We start from the raw sequence: 23887 nt of genomic DNA on the forward strand, positions 1-23887 counted from the left end.
TATTGGACTCGTAGACCGTCTTGCAAACCAAGCTTTAAGGGTGGTGTCCAGAAGTTTTTTTTTTTTTTTTTTAAATAACAATAAATACAAGGCACAGGGAGGTGAAATTTTCTGCACATGATGTGCAACACACTTAGAGCAAAACGAGTGTTCATCTACGTCGATAGAATGTCAAATAAATAAAGAAGATACGAGCACACCTAACACTAGGCCGAGGCTTCCGACTTAGGCACGCTCGCGAGGCTGCACCATTGAATAAACTGTTCCAACCCATCATTTTTAACGGGATTTTATACCAGTTTTATTTTATTGTAGTAATACTAGCAAAGGTACCTGGCATTGCTGGGCAGCGCGGAGTTGCTTCACTGATGGGAATATTGAGAGGGTGGGAGAGAGGAAGGGAGGGGAGAAAAAAAGAAGAGGGGGAGGGTGGAGAGGAGGGGATAGAGGAAGATGGGGGATGAGAGGGGAAAGTGAGTGTTCCAGACTTGTTTGTGAGGTGGGGGTGGGAGAGGGGGGGGGGGGGGAAGAGGTTCCAGATTTGCTTGGTAGTGGGACTTGAGGGTGAGGGGATTTGCCTTGCATTTATTAGGGTGACTTAAGGGGCAGTGGGGAGGGGTAAGGGATGGTCCTGTCTGCTGGCATTGGTACAGGATTGAATGAAATGGTACGTTAAAACAGCACGTTCAAATGGGGCATACTAACACCACCCGTAGACGTCCATGGAGGTTGGGGGTGGATAGATGAGGGTTTTTTAGAGCTGGTATGTTTGAGGAGAAGGGAACACAGCATTAGGGGAGGGAAAGTGAAGGCAGCCTGAAGGGAAGGGAATGCAGAGCTGGAGGAGAGGAAGGGATGGCAGCATGAGGGAGTGGCAGGGAAGGCAGTGTGATGGGAGAAGGTAAGGTAGCACAAGGGGAGGGGAAGGAAGCACGAGGGAAGAAGGGGAGTGAAATGGAAGACAGCGTGAGGGGAACGGGAGGGAAATGGAAGACATGATGGGAGGGGAAGGGGATGGAGAGGAGGGTTGGGTGAGGGAACATGGAGGAGGTGGAGGGACGATTGAGGAGAGGAGAGATGGGTGTGGGGAGGGGTTGAAAATCCAGCAGATGTGACACCCAGTTTAATGTTCATCTGAGGGAGGGGACAGCACACACATTCATGATTTGCCCTTCCGGTGAAACACAGGGATGACATTTTATAGCTGGGTCGCGATTCAAACCCAGGCTACAGGGTTTAGAGCGAGTGGGAATACCTGTCAGCTATTGTGCTTCTCCTGTTGCTTTATTAATTCGAATTCTCTGATTTATTTTGCCATCCTCACTCCTGGGATGTCTCCACGGAGTACCAAGCTGCCATATCACCATGAAAGCCAAGTGGCTAAAGCACTCCAATGAAGAGGTTGAGGCATAACATCGTTATTTTATCACCTTAACATTGTCTTAACATGTTATCGACTCAACACTGTCTTTAACATTTGTAATTTTTTTTTTTTTTAAGATGTGTTCTGTGATTAAAAAGTCAATTACACTGCTTGCAACTGTATCGCCATAGCTTACAAACATCAGTTGATGAGGAACGACTTGCTTTTATGGCATTATTTTGCGAGGCTCTGTGTATACTCCATACGCCACGGGGCCAGACATAACAGCGGTGAACGAAGGAGCCTTTATCTTATCGAATCCATAATAATATGCATTTCTTACTCTATTTTTAAAATCTCAGAACTTTGATTATATACTTTAATTAATCTGTGAAAGACCATTGTGGAAAATTGCATCATATGATGTATAAAATTACTCGAAGCTCCTAATTTGAAAACTATATCATCTACAATAGTGATGTATACAGCGATTCGTAGGTATGAAGATCAGACATTTGATGTGTGAGGAAAGTGAAAATGTAAATCGTTAGCACTTGATCGTGCAGAAACCGTTTTGGCCTGGTCCGAAAAGCATAAGATCCATGCAAAGGACAGACTGTCCGAGGATAAAGCCCGCTTTTGTATTAAACAAGGTAATTTAATATCTTCCAAAAGTGTGTTTTAACACACCCAATTTTCATCCATGTACTCCTGTGGAATTCGATAAGTACGCATGCACCTTAATTTCCTTAATTTCGGGCCCGCTAGATTTCATGGTGTTGGAGTTGTGCAGAAAACTAACACACACTGACTGACTGACAGACACACATTGCCTTTTATTATTATAGATAGATTGAGGTATACACAGTATTAATAGTGGAGACGGAGCCAATGTACTGCTGTTGATATTGAATGTTAATTTGCTGCAGCCTATTAGGCTACCATTTGGTTTGATTAAGCATACAAAAAGTTGCTGTTGCCATTTTTGACCAGTTTTTGACACCTTGATCTTGCTTTCATAATTTCCTCCAAAACGAGGACAAAAACTACAGGTGCTAGAAACTAAAGGAGCTAGAGTATTGATTATTTGTTTACCTTTATTAGGATGGAAGTGATGTTTATTATTGTTAATATACCGAATAACTCTGACGGGGTTTTCCAGTTGCGTCTCCAGCCTCAGAATCCGACTGTAGTCAACAGAAAGACCGAAGCCATGCAGGAATTCCAGAAGCTTTTTACTCCTGGTAGACTGGTGAACTGAAAAGCCAATGGCAATCAACTGAAGCCATTCTAATCGATGTCTGAATGGTACATCCATATCTGTTGGTTTGTACGTGACCTGACACATCAATTGGGAGGAGTATATGATGTTTTGGTTTGTGGCTAAGACTTTGCAAATAGTTGCTGAACGTACTTCAGTCTGTAGACACTGAGTTGGTCCCTGCAGTACCTATCTGATGAAAGAGTACAAAGTGTTGGGTACATTTATTTTGGCATCACTGGCACTTCCATGAATGCCTTGTCTGGTCTCCAATAGCTTTTGGCAGGATGAGGCACTCTGAAAAAGCTGGCTGATCCCTTTCATCAGTTTGTGTCCTTTAAACATTCTACGGCAGCATCTCGCAAAGCTGAGGCAATGACTCATCTAGACACGTTCCAGCGTTTGGGCTTCATGAAGTGGATGTCTTCATCTATGTGCGAATGTGAAATGTTTCTTCTTCATGTCATGTTCTCAATGTGGTTCTGGTTCTTGGTCACCTCTTGCCAAGGCCCTTCTCCCCCGATTGCTCAGTTTGGCTGGGCGGCCAGCTCTAGGAAGCGTCCTGGTTGTTCCAAACTTCTTCCATTTAAGAATAATGGAGGCCACTGTGCTCTTGGGAACCTTCAATGCAACAGAATTTTTTTTTGTAGGCTTCCCCAGATCTGTGCCTCGACACAATCCCATCTATGAGCTCTGCAGGCAGTTCCTTCGACCTCATGGCTTGGTTTTTGCTCTGATATGCATTGTCTGCTGTGAGACCTTATATAGACAGGTGTGTGCCTTTCCAAATCATGTCCAATCATTTGAATTTACCACAGGTGGACTCCAATCAAGGTGTAGAAACATCTCAAAGATGATCAAGAGAAATGGGAGGCACCTGAGCTAAATTTCAAGTGTCATAGCAAAGGGTATGAATACTTATGTCAATGTGATATTTCAGTTTTTTCTTTTTAATAAATTTGCAAAACTTTCTAAAATCCTGTTTTCCCTTTGTCTTTATTGGGTATTGAGTGTAGATTGATGAGGGAAAAAATGAATTTCAACGATTTCAGCATAAGGCTGCAACATAACAAAATGTGAAAAAAGTGAAGGCGTCTGAATACTTTCTGAATGCACTGTATAAATGTCTAACGATGGCTCAGTGACAAGTCTTCTACCATCTGAGTGTTGGCATTTTATGATGAGCTTGAAATTTGAAATTAGTCTCGTGTTCCTAACTTATTGTATTTGGTTCTTACATTTTATTTGGCACCAGATGTATTTGGTTCTTCCATTTTTCTGGGATTTTGACATACAGGTTTTCCAATATTTGCATAAACCATAAAATACAGAAATGGATGTCACAAATGTCACAAACAAAACGAAATATCTGAAAGAATTTACAGCAGGTTTTAATTGTAAATATTCTTGTTTTGTTTGTACACTTTTTGATGTGATGTCTCATGGTGAGGAATGAGAGGTGAGTTGGGGAAGACTGGGGACATGACTGAAGATTCCATTCTGCATCAACCCTCACCACAAGACACTACCTCATTGTTTTCCTGCAAAAAGCATAAATACATTTATAAAAGATGTATTGTAATGCTCACAAACAAATGCATTATATGCTGCTTTTGATTGAAATTGGCACCAAACCTTTCAAGGAGGATGAAAAATTACCCATGACCTTTGACCTCATGTCAAGGTCACCACAAATAAAAATAAAAATGGCAACAGCAGTTTTCTTCAAATTAGGACTCATAAGAATGCATTTATAATGGTTCCCCAAAATTAACATGAAATTTACATGGGAATCCCAATTCGATACATTGCTCCATAGCCATCATAAAAAGAACACTCAAAATACGCGACATTGGATTTCTGTAACTAAAAATCCTTGCGTGTTTGGTTCATTTTGATTTCAGATTCGAAATCAGGATACTCAACCTCCTCTAAGATACACACTTTTACCTCAGTAGCCAATTTGTTGTTGTCCAGTGTAATGGAACAAGAAATTGGGTTTCAAAAAAATACAACTGAAACAATATTGGAGAGTTTGTAAGCAATCAAAAGCACTTAACCATACATCGCATGTTTCATTATCGCAGACGTGGATGCAGCACTGCACTCGGTGACCCGATTGCAGGGACAACTTGCTGAGCATGGCCTCGGGACATCTGCTCATGCTGACCAGCTCGCATTGCTTCAGACTACGCTTCAGAACCCTGCATTCCTGAGGATGTTGGCTCTTCAGGGGTCCATTAAGCAACTTGGCGAGCAGGTATAATAATTGCCATTCCCCTCTCTCCCTCCCCAATGTTGCACGTTAGGTTAGATTCGTGCTTCATATTGATGTTTATCCTCCAAGTCTCTATTTAATATCCACATTTGAACTGAATTTCCTGATTCTTCTTCTCATTCCTCCTCTACACATTGCAGCTGAAATTGGTTTCTCAACCCCTCTTGCCAAGTTTTGATTTCATGCCCTCAGGGCAGCTTTCTTGGGATGGCCAACCAATGGAAGCCATACAGGAGCCGTTATTGACTCTCCAGAATGGTCCCTCGGTAAGTGGCTTAGTTTTTCTTGTAACTTGTAAATAAGAGATGAAGAAGTCTATCAAATATTGCTGTGCAAAGCAATGTTTCCCTCTAGTGGCAGCATGTCTCTTTGTAGTAGTTATTGGTGTGTGCCATTGGGCATTGATATCTTTGATTTCAGATGAAATTTTTTTTTTTGTCTCCTCACTAACAATTGCGAGCAACTTTCAACCTATAAAACTCCTTTTTAACCGAAATAGAAAATATTCTTCCAATTGCATTACAATCAATTTTCCATGTTTTAGTTTCGGTGAAGGTTTTGAGAGTAATTTCTTCCGACAAGTTATCTGTTGTTTCTTGTCATTGAGTTTTAATAAGGGATTGTTCATTTTGTGAGTGCAAATGTGTGATGGAATTACCCTGGTTTAAGAAATCCCTTCTTGCATCAATCTCACCATATTCCTCATGCTCTTGGGATGTTGAAGATATTGTAACGGCTGTTTATGTCGAGTACAAATATGAACGAATTGCACGTTTTAACTTCCAGTAACCAAGAGAGGAAAAATCCTAAATTGGCTTTTCAAAATCACAAATTGTAAATCAACCTTTGGTAAGTTTTGGTTGGGAGTGTTGTTTTGAATATTAAATTTTATCGAGAAAATTGATGAATCTGCTTGCCTTAAAAACATCAGGATGACAGTTTGTAGCTAAGCCGATATTTGAATCCAGGCTAGTGTGCATACCTGTAGGCTATCCTGCCAGTATTTTGACATTAAATTTGCAGAGTATACATCTGTGTACCCAAGCATTTAACTGAGCATTTTGATATTTGCTTTAATAGCGCAGCAACATTTGCAGTACCTGAATGTACGTTTCACTTTGATACCCTCCATTTATTTTTTCTTTGTTGATCTCTTGATGCTATTCGCTTGAAGCATAGATGACGATCTTTTCTAACTTTCACCCATTAAAATAATGCGATTCTCAAACCAGCAAGTGTTGATTTCCATGTGATGAACCTGAACAGTGTCTGTTGATTACACAACCATCTTCATCTTTGAAAAATTTCCCTGGAGGTGTGATTTCTTCTTCTTCCTCTTTTCTTTTTCTTCCTTTTCTTCCTGTTGTACTTCTTTGTCTTCATATTGTTACACACAAGGACACAATAGGAACCTAGATGCAGGTGGAGGCATTTGGTCCATCATGTCTGTGCCACACCAACAGCAAACCAATTTTATCCATCAAAACGATACAATGCAATTGGGAGTAATTCGGGGAGGAATGCGGATGACTTTTCTTATGCTTCTTATTCTTCTTTTTTCTTCCTCTTCCTCTTCTGCTTCTTCTTCTTCTTCTTCTACTTTTTGATGTTTTTGTTGTTGTTGTACCCTACACATGCGAAACAAAAAGCAGGGTTAAGCAATCTGTTCATATAGTCTGTCTGTCTTGTCAGTTTATGATCGAGGAACAACTTATTTAAATGAAGTGTTATATTTGAAGACAAATGGGCACACGAATAAGAAGTCAAGTTTGCCATTTTACAGTACTACAGTACTTTGGCTTTGAATCCGTCCCGATCTCACATGCACAGAGAGGAGTGAGAACAAAAGGTACAAATAAATAATGTAACGTGTTAGATAGGGTATTGTAAGAGACACTGCGGAGAATAGCGGTAAAACCCGGAATTAATTTATGAACACGACTTTCACAATCTTTCTTTTATTTGAATTTAAATCCACTTGAACACTGTAGAACATAAATAGCGTGATAAATACTTTCAAGAACCTCCAGTTTTGCAGTGCTTCAATTTAAATAAAGTTTCAATGGGGTGGTGTATAAGGGTAGTTTTCGGGATTGCGTCTGGCCGACTTCAATCGCACTACGCTTCTGGATTAATTTTTTTAACGACCGCTAAAATCACTGAATGAAAATGAATGAATGATCGTTTTAAGGCCATTTTTCCCCGCTGGAGCGGGGGTTAGCCTTGCGGGTCCCAAGACGATCATGGTTCCCTGTTTGAGGCAATGTTTTTATGGCCGGATGCCCTTCCTGACGCCAACCCTTGGTCACCTCTTACAAATGCGCCTCAACCGTCTTACGATACGATTTCTTACGAAAATCACTATTTTATTAAAATTGAAGTACTGTACAGTATACAGTCATGGCCAAAAATATTGGCACCTTTGCACTGTTTTCAAATAACTCAAAATTTTCTTGAACAATAAGTTGAAATTGACAAAAGTATTTGGTCTCCACAATTCTTTATTTCACTGTTAATACAGAAACTTTGTTTTTGATTCAGAACTTAATATATTCTTTTAAATCAGAAAATAAAAAGAAATGGCATTTACAAAATTATTGACACCCTCGACTTAATATTTGGTAGCACAGCCGTTGGACAAAATAACTGCAGTCAAACTCTTCCTTTAGCCATGAATGAGCTTCCTACACCTCTCTACTGGCTTTGGCCCACTCTTCTTGTGCAAACTGCTCCAGTTCTCCCAGATTTGAAGGGTGCCTTTAAAATGGCATCTTTCTCACACTGGGTTGAACATTGCGCTCCAAAATGCCTTGGTAATCTCCTGATTTCATGATCCCATGCACACATTCAAGGCACCCAGTGCCACAGGCAGCACAGCAACTCCAAAACATCACTGAACCTCCATGTTTGATTGTAGGGAAGGTGTTCTTTTCTTTGAAGGCTTCATTTTGTTTTACACAGAGATGATGTGCTTTACCAAAAAGCTCTAATTTGGTCTCATCTGTGCACAGGACATTCTCCCAGAAGGATTTTGGCTTGTTAAGGTGTGTTTTGGCAAACTCCAGTCGGGCTTTCTTATGTTTCTCTCTCAGCAGTGGGGTCCTCTTGGGTCTCCTACCATAGAACCGCCTTTCATTGAGTTGGTGACGGATGGTGTATGTTGAAACTGTCATACCTTGTGTCTGAAGGTCAGCTTGAATCTGTTTGTCAGGTTCAAGTTGATCGAGGTGCTTTCTCCACCATTCGAACAATCCTTCACTGCAATCTTCGATCAAGTTTTCTCTTGTGGCCACGTCCAGGGAGGTTGGCTACAGTGCCATGGGCTTTAAACTTCCTGATAACATTATGTACAGTGGACAAAGGAACATCATTGTCTCCTGAGACTGGACTTCTGGCCTTGATATTGTCCATGCTTGGCTACAATCCTGTCTGACCTCCTCAGACAATTCTCTGGTTTTCTTTCGTCTCTCCATGCTCATTGCAGTGACACAAAACAACAGAATGACTCCTTTTCTCTATTCAAACTGGTTGAATGAGTGATTTTTATATTGCAGGCACCTGCAACTCACCACAGGTGAGTTCAATTCCAAATTAGAGATTCACCTGATTGAAATCTAATTATTTCTAACAACTTCGAAAAGGTGCCAATATTATTGTCCGGGCCATTTTAGGATTTCTGTGTTGAATAAGTTACGATTTAGTAATTTTTTCAGCTTTTTTTGTTTTGTTCCACAGCAAACGAAAGAAATACATATGTGGATACCAAAATATTTTTTAATTTCAACAATTTTCTTAAATAAATGGTGCATTATTTGAAGAAAGTGCAAGGGTGCCAATATTTCTGGCCACAACTGTATACTTAACACTGTGTGGAGTGTCGTGTTCTTGGAACTCCAGTTATTACTCTTTTTCCTGTTCTTCTTTCACAATTATTCCCAGGTTATTGTGTGGTTGGCCAGGGGAATTTTTGGCCGAACCAGCTGGTCAGGCCTGAAGTTTGGCTAAGGCAAGCACAGGAATTTGGAATTTGGCCATGGTACTAGCAATAGCTTGCCTACTCCGCATGAAGGACACCGTGGGATCTTTAATGTCCACCATCTAATGCCAGAAAACAGACCGCTCATCTACCCAGAAAGCATGTCCAACCAATCACCTTTTGTCACATGAATGCCTTCTTCATGGTTCCAGTTGAAGACTACTCTGCCATCAATGTCCTATCTGAACCTTTAATCACGGAGCAAATTCAGTCTTGCAAGGACTTCCAGGAAAGAAGTTGGAATTTCAAAAAAGTGGATCTGGGGTGAATTAGCGGGGGTAGAAATGATCAAGGTTTTGGATGGGGGAAGATAAGAGATGGTGGTGAACAGCTGGTTTAAAGACCTGGAGGGAGGAGTGGGATTGAAGGGAGTGTGGGAGTTTGTTCCAGAGATGGGAGAAAAGGGGAATGAAAGAGTGAAGGTGAGCAGAGAGCCTAGATTTTGGCAGTTTAACCATAAGAGGGTTGCTGGCAGATCTTGTGCGACCTGTAGGAATATTTGGGGGACAGAGCACACAGAGAGCTGGGGGAGAAAAGCCGGAGATGAGTCGGTAGAAGACAGAAATATCACCAACCTGCCTGCGGTGAGTGAGTGAAAGGCCCTCAGAGTTAGCTTCATCGCAGGAGATTCCAATGATTCTGAAAGCTTTGGTTTCAACAGCGTGAAGCTGAGCTAGGTGTGAGGCAGGAGCACTGGCCCAGAGGGGGGGACAGCATTCCATTGAGCTGCGGATGAAAGCCTTGTATGTGGTGAGGAGCTCAGGAAGGACTTCGCACGACGGAGGATGCCCAGTCGGCGACTGGCTTTGGAGGCCAGCTTGGAAATGTGGTTTTCCCAGGAAAGATCATGGCAGATAATGAGACCCAAAAGCTTGAGCGACAGAACTTCTTGGAGAGTATTGTTGAGTAAGTAGATGGGAGGGTTTTCCAGTCGGTCTTTTCGGAGAGACATAGTAAGAGTGTGAGATTTGTCAGGATTGAAAGACATTTTCCACTTGTTTGACCAGTCTGTGATTTTGTCCAGGTCTGCAGAGAGTGAGGAGGCTGCAGACTGCCGATCTGAGGGATGAGGAATGGAGTGGCAGAGAGTGGAGTCATCAGCAAAGAGAAAGAGAGGATTTTCCAGAGAGTCAGAGAGATCATTGATGAAGACCAGAAAAAGCACAGGGCCCAGAACACTACCTTGAGGAACTCCAGCCAGAACAGGAAGGGTAGATGAGAGAAATCCATTCAGGGCCACACGTTGACTATGACCAGAGAGGAAGTCCGCAAGCCATGCGTGGAGATTTCCATGGATACCATAGGAGGAGAGTTTGGTGAGCAGAGCTGGGTGCCAGACCGTATCGAAGGCACGTGATATGTCAAGGGAGACGGCTCTGATTTCCTGTTTGGCATCGAGGACCTCCATCCATTGTTGAGACAGCAGAAGCAGCATGTCCAGAGTAGAATGACCTGGTCTGAATCCAAATTGATGATCGGAGATCAAGCCATTGGAGAAGAGGAAGGATTTGATATCTGAAGCAATGATGGATTCCATGACTTTGCTGATAATTGGGAGCAGGCTGATTGGTCTGTAGTTGCAAGGATCTGTTTTTGTACATTTTTTGTGTAAAGCGGTAATGTTTGCTGATTTCCATGATGCTGGCAGATGACCTTGAGCAAAAGAGAGGGTGAAAAGAACAGAGAGATGGTGAGATAGAGCAGCAGATCAGGATTTTAGGACCCGTGGGCTGATGCTGTCTGGTCCAGTTGCAGAATCAGAGTCTAGGTTTGACAAAAACTTCTCCACCTTCTCAGGAGTGAAGGACACAGAGTCGAGGAGCAGTTGGGTTCGACTGGGTAAGGTGGGAACAGAGAGAGATGGGTTTGGGACACAAGATTTTGAGGCAAACACAGAGTTGAGACATTCGGCTTTGTCACGTGCGGTGTCGACTGTGTAGCCATTTGAGGTAAGGGAGGGATGGAGGGGGAACAAACACCAAAAATGGATTTGACCAGACCCCACCAGGATTTCGAGGAAGGATACAGGTTTGAGAGTTCATTCTTGAGTGTGGAGAGATGGTGCTTCCTGGCACTCTTGAGGGTAGATACACACTTGTTCCGAGCTTGGTGAAAGGAACTGAGATTGCCTTCAGTTGGATTTGTCTGCCAAGAGGTAAAGGCAAGTTGTTTTACTGTTCTTTTCATTGTTCTTTTTCTTTGCATTCTGTTTCATTCTGTCAAACTGTTCTTTTCATTCTGTTGTGGTCTGGTCCATGCTCTTCCAAGAGCCTCAACTCTGTATCTGTACAGAAAAGCAATAAAGTAACAGTGAATGTGACATCCTTAATATTGTTACGCAACCGCGATTAACACCACAGTTACGGATGGCCGATTGCGAGGCTTTACACTCCCGAGGCGAAAACTCAATGGCGGATTCCAAATCAACACAAAGTTAAACGCGCGGAATGGCGGACACAGCAAGCTCCGCAGCCTTATCTATTAAAATGAAACACCCAGGAAACTGCGTTCAGATATATACAGAAAATAATACAAGGATTTATTAATGAAAAGTAAAGACAGTGAAAAAGCCCGCGCCGGTAATAACTCTAATCAGAAGCCTGAATTGGGATCCCACACACAACAGATATCAAACACGATACGAGGGAGATTATGAATTACAAAAGAAACACGTCACGTCGTGTACAGTGTACGCGGAGCCTGGGCTTATCTGTCTCTGTCGTCTTCTTGTGACACGGCCGCGCTCAGCCGCCACCAGGCCTTCTCCAAGCTCCGATCCTCTCGCCGCCCACGAGGTCGGTGCACCAATCTCCAAGGCACCCAACGCAGGCCAGCGGCTTCACCTAAGATCGATCCCCACACGAAGCACGAAAAGACAGGAAAGGGGAGAACGCAGGTTTGACTGCAGGTCTCGTCCCTCCAACTCGCTCCGGGACTGGTCTCAACTCAACTCCTCCGGCTCAACTGAAGTGAACTCTCTGCGGGAGTGCTGGCAGCCAACTCTTCTGCAGAACTCTTCTCAACTGCTGCGCAACTCAAAGCATGAACCACAAGAGACCAAAAGCTGCACTGCCAGACGCCAGAGAGGCAAGAGAACAAGAACCAAGAGAGCGTTCGGCGCTCCCTTAAATAACCTCGCTGGTGACGTCACGTTCCTTGGTGCGCCACCCAATCAGTGCCCTCCACCGAATCACAGGCCTGTAGTGTTGTGATAGCGCGTGGCACTCGAGGCCCAGCGGAGGTGTAGCTGGCTGCGGCCATCATCGGCGGTGTCCTAGCCTGGTTTCCTGTCCGTTTGTTCCGAAGTCATTGTCAGGGAAAGGAATTATTTAATGTTGCGCTAAGGACCTAACTAATGTTTATGTGGTTTGGAGTGCCATAATGGACAAAGGTTTGACTACTAGGTGAAACTCACAGGGGCGTTACCTTTAATCCCTCACTATTTAACACCCGAATCTCCAGGTAGATCCACAATCATACATATTACCCCGACAAACGCCTAAACATCAAGAACTTATTACATGTAGAGTCCCTGTCACGACAGTCGAATACCTACCTATACAGATCTACCTAGCTCTAGATGTTGCTCTACCAAATTCATAACAATATTGTTATATCAGCAAAATCAAGTAAATATTAAATTTAATCATGAATACATTGTCCGTTCAAATGACAGAAAGCAGCAGGCTCCTTTCACACATTTGCAGTGATTTCTACAATCAATCTTGCAGTTGCAGTGAAGGATTTCTTGGCCAACATGAGAAGCCTCTGAAAGAGTTGCCCAGTTCAGTTCCCAACTGACTTTGCTATCCTAGATACAGCCCCATAAACTTGGAGATTGAAGCCGTGAAACATGAACCCAAGAATGACCAGCTGGGTCGGTTGCCCTCTGTGTGCTGGAGAAGTGCAGCTTGTGTCAGCGAAAGGCATTGCTCTGTCAGAGAAAGACTCCGAATGATGAATGAGACTCCTGGTGTGATATCCATAGATTTCTTCCATTGCTCCCATGCAGTTTGGTTTCCCCTTTCTAACAAAGGGTGACACCTTGTCACTTCCAGTGAAACAATGAAAATTAAGGAAATCCCATGCACAGCTTATTGATATTGAGGTAATGCTCCAATGTGACTGATATAACTCCAATATTGATGTCACCTGTATGAATCAACACCTTGTTATATCCTTGCGTGACAGCATCTGTGACGTGAAGCATAATGGATGCTTCTGCCACCTCGTGTGTGCACGGAGCAATACTGGTGACATTTCTGGACTTTACGCAGTACATCTTTGTGGTTTCTACAGACAACTTGATTGTTTCTCAGTTTCTATAGTGTTGCTGTTTGGGTACTCCAAAACAACGACTCTAATTATTGTCATCAATTCTGAGAAAACTTTGCCAGTTTCCTGGAATTGCACTTGTGGGTTCAACATACCTTTAAAGTTCCTTTCCACTCTTGTTCCTCCTATATTTTGTCAGACTAACAACAAACACAGCAACTAATGCCAATAGTGAATTTGGCACTGACTTCTCCTGACCGAGTACTTTAAATGACCCACTGAATACTGTTTTCATTCTAAACATGTCTTGCTGAACCATCTTTGCGGCTAAGGTAAGATGAATTGCATTAGTGTCAGTATCTTTCTCACATGCCTTTCTCATTGCTTGGCCAACATCTTGTCTTAAAACAAGTAATACTTCACTGTCTTGATTGTGTTCTTTCAAGTCTGAGGTAGAAGCCAAAATTAGATTTATTTATTTATTTAGTACTTGCAAAATCGAACTTTTTAAGTATATTGGTTGGTCTTGTGCGTTATTCTGTCTGTCTGTCTGTTTGTCTGTCTATCGTCTACAGTTCACAATTTGAAACCGATCTGCTGTTTTATTTTCATCACTGAATTGGGAAACCTAAGATTTTTGAGGTCAAAAGGTCAAAGGTCAACTCAAGGTCAAACTTCTAAAATCATCAATTTTCATCTGAAAAATCATCACTTTTTCGTCCTATTTACCCGAGATTTGATGGACATCGTCAATTTTAATCTTGATGAAATGGACTGTTTGCTGGATCATTGCCAACCTTTTTTTTGGGGGGGGGGGGGGGGGGAGGGTGGCTTTTTACAAGTATCGTGCTCTGCATGATGTCTTGTTTATTTATTTATTTTCATCAAAATTAGCTCACCCAGCCGCTTCGCTTCAAAGTTGTTCAACTCTTGTTCTTTACATATTTTTCATGTCTTGTCAACATCATGAGATACTAAGCTGTTGCCTTTTTCCCCAGTAGAACACTGAATTCAGCAAATTATATACCGTAATTGATTTCTTCCATATCTGGCTCTTCTGATGATTTGGCTTCTCTGGCTTTTTGTCGAGAAAGAACAAGCAGTGAATGTATTTCCTTGCCTGTTGTGTGATCATGTCTCCTGCACTTGGCTTGGCTAAAAAGGCTTATGCCATTTATGTCGGTATTACAGTTCAACTCAAGCCTGAAAGAAAAATTATAATGTGATTGCCATTACTTCTTGTGTGACATTTGGACATCGATGCTGCACATGCAGTTTTACAAAATGGTTAATGGCAATTGATCTGATCACACTCGGGGGAGTGGGTCACGCGCGGGGGAGTGGGTCACGCGCGGGGGAGTGGGAGAGGATCACGACGTTCATTGGCGGTCTGTTCTGCTCCCTCATTTTATTACTCCCGCCAGGGAGTAATACATTCGATCGTGTGTGTGTGTGTGTTCGTGTGTGTGTGTGTTCGTGTGTGTGTGTGTTCGTGTGTGTGTGTGTTCGTGTGTGTGTTCGTGTGTGTGTTCGTGTGTGTGTTCGTGTGTGTGTTCGTGTGTGTGTGTTCGTGTGTTTGTGAACAAGATATCTGGAAAAGTTCTGAACGGATTTGGATGAAAGCTGGTGGGATGATTGCCCTTGGGATAAGGAAGAATTGATTAGTTTTTGGTGAAGCTCAGGATATTATTCCGGATCCAGGATTTTTTTGGGGGAATTTTTTCGGGAATTTTTTTTGTTTTCCTTTAAAAACAATTTTCTCTGCAATAATTGGAGCGATTGAGAGCAAATTTTCACCATATGAGGGACTCGGTGTGTAGAATATTTTTATGGTAATTATGACGTCACAGGTCACGTGGTTCGGCCGCCATATTGGTTTGAGTGAAAAACACTAAATCCAATTTTCTCCAAAATGCCTGAACAGATCGAGGCCAAACTTTGCAGGCAGAATCGCATACCCATGACAAACAAAAAAAGTCAGCGAGCATGACATCATGCATCACATGATTTCAGAGTTATGACGTTTTTAAGCACAAACATTTAAAACCTAGCTCCTCCCTCATTTGTGATCCAATCGAGGGGAAACTTCACAGATCTGTTCAGCATATCAGTCTACTAAAATGTCCCTTTGGAATTTGCGATAGGTCACGTGGTTTGGCAGACATCGTTAATTAAACGCAAATAATAAAAACATTTATATCTCTTGAACCACTTCATTGATCGCCGTGAAACTTCAAACTGTCGTCGAAGTCATGGAGTAACAAGTGTGCAAAATTTGAAGATCATTGGATGTACAGTCTGGAAGCTAGAAGTTGTTATTGCGTGAAGAAGAGTCTTCGACTGTGGACGATTAATTTATTTATCACATGTACAGACTTGCAGGCATCGTTTGACACAATCTCCTTGGTTAATTTGAACCTCAAATAAAATTATAATTCCAGATTTGTCAATGGCTGAGGTATATTAACAAACGAATCAAAGATTTGGCAAAATTCGAACTTTTTTTTTTGAAATATCGCATATTCACCCAGGGTTGTGAAAGGCTGAAGAAGAAGAAACCGCGCATGGGCTTCCCAGACCAAGTAAATAATTCTGGTTCTGGCTCTGCGATTTTCAGGTTGGGAGTAATGCATTCGATCGTGTGTGTGTGTGTGTGTGTTTTCGTATGTTCTCGTGTGTTCGTGTGTTTGTAAACAAGATATCTGGAAAAGTTCTTAACAGATTTGGATGAAATTTGGTGGGATGATTGCCCTTGTGATAAGGAAGAATTGATTAGTTTTTGGTGAAGCTCAGGATATTATTCTGGATCCAGGAATTTTTTTGAGATTTTTTCTGTTTTACTGCATTAAAGCTTTTATTCTTATTCTTAAATGATGTTTTTCTCCTCCAATTCCGAGATATATCAAAATAAATTCTCTGACGGTTAGGACCTCCTTTCTTTTTCATTTACTAGGGCATTGCCCGTACTATATCTATATCTAAAATTATATCCCCCCCCTCTATTTACATGAAATGGTTTGGTCCAAAGCGAACGGCTTGCGAGTACGGTGACAATCCCCCCCCTCTATTTACATGCAATGGTTTGGTCCAAAGCGAACGGCTTCCGGAGTTTGGTAAAGAAATCGCCATCGCGTGCACAAACGCGCAGGAAAGCGAATGAATCGCAAATTCGGTTTTATTAGTTTTAAAACATAGTTTAACGCCAACATAGTTTGCAAACGTGAAATAAATGAATACGCTCTCAAATGTGCCATCCGAGGCAGAGTGTGTCCTCCACGTTCGGCACACGCGATCGTTCGCTGCTCTCTGATTGGTTGAATCGTTTTTTGGACATAGCTCGGTAAGTAATTGTCCGATTAATATGAAACCTTGAAAAGGCACATCCTCGGGTCCCCAGCAATATACCTGGCAAGTTAAAAGTATATCGGACCCGTGGTTGTCGAGAAACAGCGGTCACAGACAAACAAACGTACAGACGTACAAACGTACAGACGTACAGAGATTACTGGAATTATAGATAGATTGTTTTGGGGAGAGGGGATGTTAAACAAAACGTATTATTCCAACTAAACCCACGGCGGGAGTATGCGCTCTACTGAGTGGCGTTCTAGTTCATTTTGAAATTGGCAGTTACAAATGACCCTCGTGCAACTCATTGAGACAGCGCTGACATAAAGAAGCAGGAATGACCACCCACATGCCCCACATTACGTAACCTTGAGCTAAAGACAGCTCGGATGCACGCGACGCATATGGAGCATATTCTGACGTCGAGAGCAACTCGCACCAATAACCTGACAAAACAATGTCCGCAACACGTGACGGCATGGGATCACGACGATTGGCAGCGGCCACTTCCGCAGCGATTATCTATCTATAATTCCAGCAATCTCTGTGTGTATGTTTGTATGTTTGTATGTTTGTATGTTTGTATGTTTGTATGTATGTTTGTCTGTGACCGCTGTTTCTCGACAACTACCGGTCCGATATACTTGAAACTTGCCAGGTATATTGCTGGGGACCCGAGGATGTGCCTTTTCAAGGTTTTAAATTAATCGCAGAAGTAGTTACCGAGCTATGTCCAAAAAACGATTCAACCAATCAGAGAGCAGCGAGCTATCACGTGTGCCGAACGTGGCGAACAGACTCTGCCTCGGATGGCACATTTGAGAGCGTATTCATTTATTTCCCGTCGGCAAACTATGTTGCCGTTAAACTATGTTTTAAAACTAATTAAAACTAATTTGCGATTCATCGTAACTGCGATTTGCGACCTTCCGGACAGTCAAATGAGGACGTCACTTCCGGACTTACGTAGCGGCTAGCGGGCGCCATTTGGAGGAGCTGGGAGGACTCAAGAGTGAGCCTGAGTGAGTATATCAAGACAAGAACAAGATCTAGAAGGAGGTATGTACGGTGCGATTCATATAATATATTGTTTAGTTATCGTCGATGAGGAATTTGGGGGCCCGATTAACTGCAGCGCCATCCGAGCTGCGGCGTCGGGACGATACATTCATTGTACGGTCACATCACGCACTTACGGGCACGCCCATGGGCCCATGGGCACGCCCATGCATGCATGGGCGAAGACATTTTTTTTTTTTTTTTTTGGCAAGGAATGGGCACCCACGGGCACGGGCACGTCCTATATATATAGTACGGGCATGCCCTAGTAATCGTAATTACCGGACCAGATTATTTCCCGTCTGTGTTTATTTATTTCACATCTGTGAATTGCGTGTCCATGCACACGTGAAATGGAGTTTGTTTATCAATCCTGGATGTGAACACGATTCAGCCTTGAAAACTCGTGCGAAAACAAACAAAAAAATTATTAAGATTTCACAATTTCCTATAGCTATGAAACGCATCTTCTTTGGGCGGTGTATAATTGCCCCGAACGAAACAGACATTACCTGGTTTCCTTTGCTTGAGTTGTAATCAAAATGTACCTTTGTTTCTTCAAAAAGTAATTTATGATCGAAGACGTGTTGATTCAGTCTTAAAATGCACATCAGAGGCTTGTCTGAGGCCTATGGACCCCATGACTCTTCTTCATTTTTAAACTTGAATGTATCGAAAACTTTTCGCTTTCCAAAGTAAAGATAGATTAAAACCAAAGTTTATTAATAAATATTGTAAACTAACTAGAGAATACATTATTATGTACATTTTTGAAGTACTGTATTGTTTAATTCCATGGTTGGAAAAGAGTCGACTCGCTTTAAACAAACTGTATATACACCCCAGGAATATGGAAAAATATAATTAGACTTCGGTTCGATCCCGAACTTCAGTATTCAGTTGCTGTACTTTTACTCAGTAATCTTACTATAATTCACCAAATTTTCGTCCGTCCATCTGTCTGTCTGTCTGTCCGTTCGATGGTACCGCAAAAACGGCTGAACCGATTGCAACAATATTTTGGGTGGTTAATCCTGGGATCCCCTGGAGTAAAATAGGCTATATTGTTTTTCCAATTTCAGCTTTAGTCTCCAGCATTCTCAGGTTTGGTCTCCCGCATAACATTCGCGTTCGCATAACCTTCATTGTCACGATGTTTTCATTGTGACGATGTGCTTTCCCGGGTGCCGCACAAACGGCTGCACCGATCGCTGCACGGCTGCACCGATCGAACTCGGTGACCTCGGACAAAGACCTTTTATAAGGACACGTGTTGAATCCCTGCTTGAGAGTATTCCAACCCCCTCCCCGCCATCACGGCCGTCTCTCCAACTCACAAACCCACGAGGTATGCGGAAAGGACGACCCAAAACCAATATAAACATCATTAAACATCATTCGTATATAAACATCATTAAAAGTAAATAATGACCTCGGCCAAAGTTCAAACGACGTTTAATCTCTACATGAGAGAATTCCACATAGCTATTTGGGCGGTGTATACGCTAACAGATCGCTGTCTCCATCGATCTTTCCAAGGCCGTAACACCTATCGGCTCAAAATCCTTTTAACTGTTGATTTGGTAGTTTTTACAATGAAGGAAACACGTATCGGGAGTACATATGACATAGCGATTGTGATCACGATTCACGATCACGATCATCACGATCATAGTGTATCGATCTTGATTTGAAACATGATGGAATAATATTTACCGATATGAACAGTGATGTGGCTTTTATTGAAATTCTAAAGATACTGTTTAGATTTTAATGATTTGCGTGTGATATGATTTGACGGATGTTTATATGAATCGTTTAAAATTAAAAAAAAAAAAACCTTCAATTTCTGATATTTTACCTTTTCATTTAGGCCTCACAACTGAAGCCCCGCCCATAGGGCGGGTACCGTTGCTAGTAATGTAAATAACGAAGTCCTGGGAAGGTTCTCTCCTCTCCTTCTCCTCTCTCCTTCCCCTCTCTCATTCCCCTCTATCCTTCCCCATGCCACATCTCGTCCGACTAGACACATTCAAAACGGCTGTTGGAATACATTTCTCCGATTTTTCTCAACTTTAGCTGAAACTGAGACTTGAACTATCCCAGCGACTATGATGGTGAATTAGAGTCGAGATAAAGCTGAGAGGGAGTCTCAATGAATGGACTTTATGTTACAGGCCTTCTCATTTAAAATGCATTTTGTTCCATTAACGTTAACTTTCATCGAAATTCCTTCCCGTTTTTTGCAACCGAGTCTAAAACAATGTTAGTGACTGTGAAAAATGAAATGAGATATCGAATTAGAGTTGAAATATAACTGTGAGAGAGAGAGGAAGACACCGTGGGCTTAACAAAAGAGTCCTCAAAGCTATGCGAGGAAACAAAATGGTGGTGATTTGTCTTTGAAGCCCCTCCCAGACCGGGTGTAGCCACACGCCCGGACAGACAGACAGACAGGTCACAGACAGATAGAATCACCTACGGAGAATATTATATAGACTAGTGGGGTCACTCGTGGGAATCCCATTGGCGTGGACATGTGACGTTTGGACATCTTGAGTTTGATGCTGTACCTGCATATTCAGTTTTACAAAATAGTTACTGGCAATTTATCAGATCCACAAATGATGTAATGATTTGATATTATCCGATAAATCGGCCGGATTCATTATGGCTGTGGTTGTTTGTGTTTGCTGAGCCCTCCAACGTCTTTGTTGCTCAGCATGCCGTGCGAGTCTATGTTGACGTTCATCGATGGTCTCGTTCTCGCACCTCATCGTTGTTGCAGCAGCATACTGTGCGAGTCTGTGTTGACGTTCTTCGATGGTCTCGTTCCTCCGCCTCATTGTTGTTGCAGCAGCATCCTGTGCGAGTCTTTGTTGACGTTCCTCGACGGTCTCGTTCTCCCGGCTCATTGTTACTGCTGCCGCATGCTGTTCAAGTCTGTGTTGACGTTCATCAATGGTCTCGTTCTCGCACCTCATCGTTGTTGCAGCAGCATCCTGTGCGAGTTTGTGTTGATGTTTGTCAACTGCCTCGTTCTCCCATCGCATTCCTTTTCTTGCTGCATCCTGTTCAAGTCTGCGTTGACATCCATTAAGTCGTTCATCGACCGTCACGTTCATTTCGGAAATGGGAGTTTCCACACAACGCATGAATTTTCATGATCCCCAAGAGGAAGAGGAAGTGTCGCCACATAATCATCAAATGGCAAGTAAATGACATTTTAAAAATTAAAGATTTCAAATGAACTTATTTAAAGTGTACGTGCACATAACTTATCAAATAAGAACAAAGAAATATCTCTCGGCATTTTCCTGTCTGTGTTATTTGGGCGGTGTAAGACGTATCGAGCCGCGAAAAGCTGCGATTATTTAATTTTAACTTGGCAATTTGCTGTCTGTGGTGATACGTGAACGAAGCTTTGCCCCTCTCCCCACATTGTTGACTTTTTATTGTGACTATGTATAAATTAAACATTTCATCATGACGATGGAAAAGTCCGCCGCAAATTCTTCATAAATCTCAGCAATTTCTTATGTGTATTATTTGGGCGGTGTAAGATATATTGAGCCGTGAATTTCTAAAATGTCTCAGCATTTTCCCATGTGTGTGTGAATTTTCTCAATTATTGCTGAAACAGAGTCTAAAACCATCGATAAAAATGAAATCAGATGGTGAATTAGAGTCGAGATAAAGCCGTGAGAGAGTCTCAATGGTGTTTATGTTGTAGGCCTTTGAAAATGCATTTTGTTCTATAAACAGTAACTTGCATCAAATTTTATTCCTTTTTTTTTTTCAACCGAGTCTAAAACCATGTTAGTGACTGAAAAATGAAATGAGATATCGAATTAGAGTTGAAATAAAACTGTGAGAGAGCAAGACACCACGGGCCGAACAAAACAGGCCAAGTGAATAAGGCATCCAAGGCATCACTTCAACATCCTGTTCTTGGAGGAAGTTGGTGGTCAGGCGAGAAGCATGGGATTGAGCGTTGTCCTGCTGGAAAACTGCGATGTCAGGATGAGCCTGGAGAAATGGTAGCAGATGAGGTCTCAAAACTTCATTGACATAACGCTGACTAGTGAGATTGCCTTCGATGGCGTCCAGAGGTGTCCTGAAACTGGTGGAAATTCCGGCCCATACCATAACATTGCGTCCTCCCCAACGATTGATCTGGTGAATACAACATGATGCATACCTTACCCCACCTCTGCGCCATACCCGTTGACACTTGTCAGCAGCATGGCGACAAAATCTGGACTCATTGCTGAACAAGACTGCACTCCACTGTTGCTGTGTCCAGCGGCGATGCTGAAGACACCATCTTAGTCTGTTCCGCCGATGGTCTGCGTTCAACACTGGACCGCTGCAAGGACGTCTTGCCACCAGGCCCTGACTTCTCAAGCGCCTCCGCACAGCAGAGACACTGATGCGGTTGTTGTGGCGACCTTTTGTCACTGCATCTGTTTGCGTCGCAGGGCGGAAACGATCACGAAGATGCTGCAGCACAATCCAGTGGCCTTGGTTTGGGGAGGTTACCCGTGGTCTTCCTCTTTGTGGACCATCATTCACAGTTCCAGTCTCACCATAACGCTGGTCAGATTGGAAATTGCAGGCTGTGAGCAGCCAAGACGTTGGGCAATTGTTTGCTGGCTTGCACCAGCCTCAAGCATTACAATTGCCCTTAAACATTCTTCAGATGTCAGGCGTGCCATCTGAATTTTCTTATTGTTTTCCCTGTCGGAAGCCTCTAGAGTGACCATAGACAGCAGTAAATGAATGTCTAACCACGAGAACTGAAGGATTTCATTATGAGGGTCATTATTTAAAGGGAAATATATATATATAAAACACAGTTTGTGTGTGTGTGTGTAATGTTACCGATAGACTCCTAAACGGAGAGGCTTACGTGCTTGATATTTGACATAGACATGGCCATTGAGCGTGGGACGAACATGGCCGAACTCAAAATATTTGACGATCCATATTTTTTATTCATATTTACCTCAGCGCATTTCAGCGAAGTACCCGCTAATCTCAGCCGGTTCCAGAGCAGCTCGCTGATTCGCTCAGAGCGATCACGTGATGTTCCATTCCCGCCGCCAGACTGATTCGCTCAGAGCGATCACGTGATGTTACATCCCGTCACACGTCACTTCACCTTTTATGCGATCGTGTTTCATATCGATTTGTGCGATATGAATTAAATGTCTTTGAAACAGCTGTGAAACGTCCTTCCACAACCCTTCCGTAACCGAATGGAGCAGTTTATTGCCGCACAAAACGAGATCCGCGAAGCGAGTTGGTCGAGCCGTTTCGCTCAGAGCAATCACGTGATGTTCCATCCCGTCGCACGTCACACGTTTTTTCACCTTTTATGCGATCGTGTTTTGTAGCGATTTTGTGCGATATTAATTAAATGCCTTTGAAACAGTTGTGAAACGTCTTTCCACAACCCTTCCGTAACCGATTGGAGCAGTTTCTTGCCGCACAAAACGAGATCCGCGAAGCGAGTTGGTCGAGTCGTGCTGACCAAGATGGCGACACGGCGGCTTCACTTTTCACGGAGTATGAGCGTTCTATATATTTTCAATTCAGTGTGCCCGTGATTTGTGGCATAGACATGACCATTTGGCCTTCACGGTGTAATTTGTGCGAGGCTTTTGTCCGAGTGAGCTTGAGTCGAGAGGGCGAATGTACGGGTTGGGAATGTACGGGTCTCCCTGCCCCCCGCCCGGCAACGCCGGTACTGGAGGACGTCACAGGATCGGTGTCTCCAAAATCTGCTTCGTGCTGTTGTGAATATGCAGGACTATGTCCGATTGTTGTGCTGCTCTCCGACCATGAGAACTGCAACGTCATTGTTGACTGGCCATCCCCTTCCCTCCCCCTTCCCCCTCCCCCCCTCCCCCTTCCCCCTCCCCTCCCCCTCCCCCCTCCCCTCCCCCCTCCCCCCTTCCCCCATCACCCTCTCCCCCCCTTCCTCCTCCCCCCTCCCTCTCTCCACCCTCCCACCCCTCCCCCCTCCCACCCCCTCCCATCCCTCACCCTGCCTATCCCCCCCTTTTCTCCCCTCTCCCCCTCCCCCTCCCACTCTTCTCCCCTCCCCCCCGTTCCCCTCCCCTCCCCCCCATTCCCCCCCCTCCCCCGCCCGGCAATGCCGGGTACTTCTGCTAGTATCCCTATACAGAACCACTCAAGCATGCCATCAGAACCACATACATACATACATACATACATACATACATACATACATACATATAT

At 43.1% G+C, this 23887-nt stretch overlaps 2 protein-coding genes across 2 annotated transcripts in view; both read left to right on the top strand.

Annotated features, from left to right (window-relative positions):
- Positions 1–23887, top strand: part of LOC137425430 (nuclear factor 1 A-type) — a 424396-nt gene that overhangs the window by 396392 nt on the left and 4117 nt on the right. The gene's annotated exons all lie outside the window — the stretch shown is intronic.
- The window catches only part of PATJ (PATJ crumbs cell polarity complex component), a 327659-nt gene that overhangs the window by 19365 nt on the left and 284407 nt on the right, over positions 1–23887 (top strand). Inside the window, 2 exon segments of the mRNA XM_078771907.1 lie at positions 4712–4884; positions 5043–5168. Of these exon segments, the coding sequence (XP_078628033.1) occupies positions 4712–4884; positions 5043–5168 (299 nt within the window).

This window comes from Myxine glutinosa, chromosome 1, assembly GCF_964187855.1.
Source record: "Myxine glutinosa chromosome 1, kmMyxGlut1.1, whole genome shotgun sequence".
Taxonomy (NCBI): Eukaryota; Metazoa; Chordata; class Myxini; order Myxiniformes; family Myxinidae; genus Myxine; species Myxine glutinosa.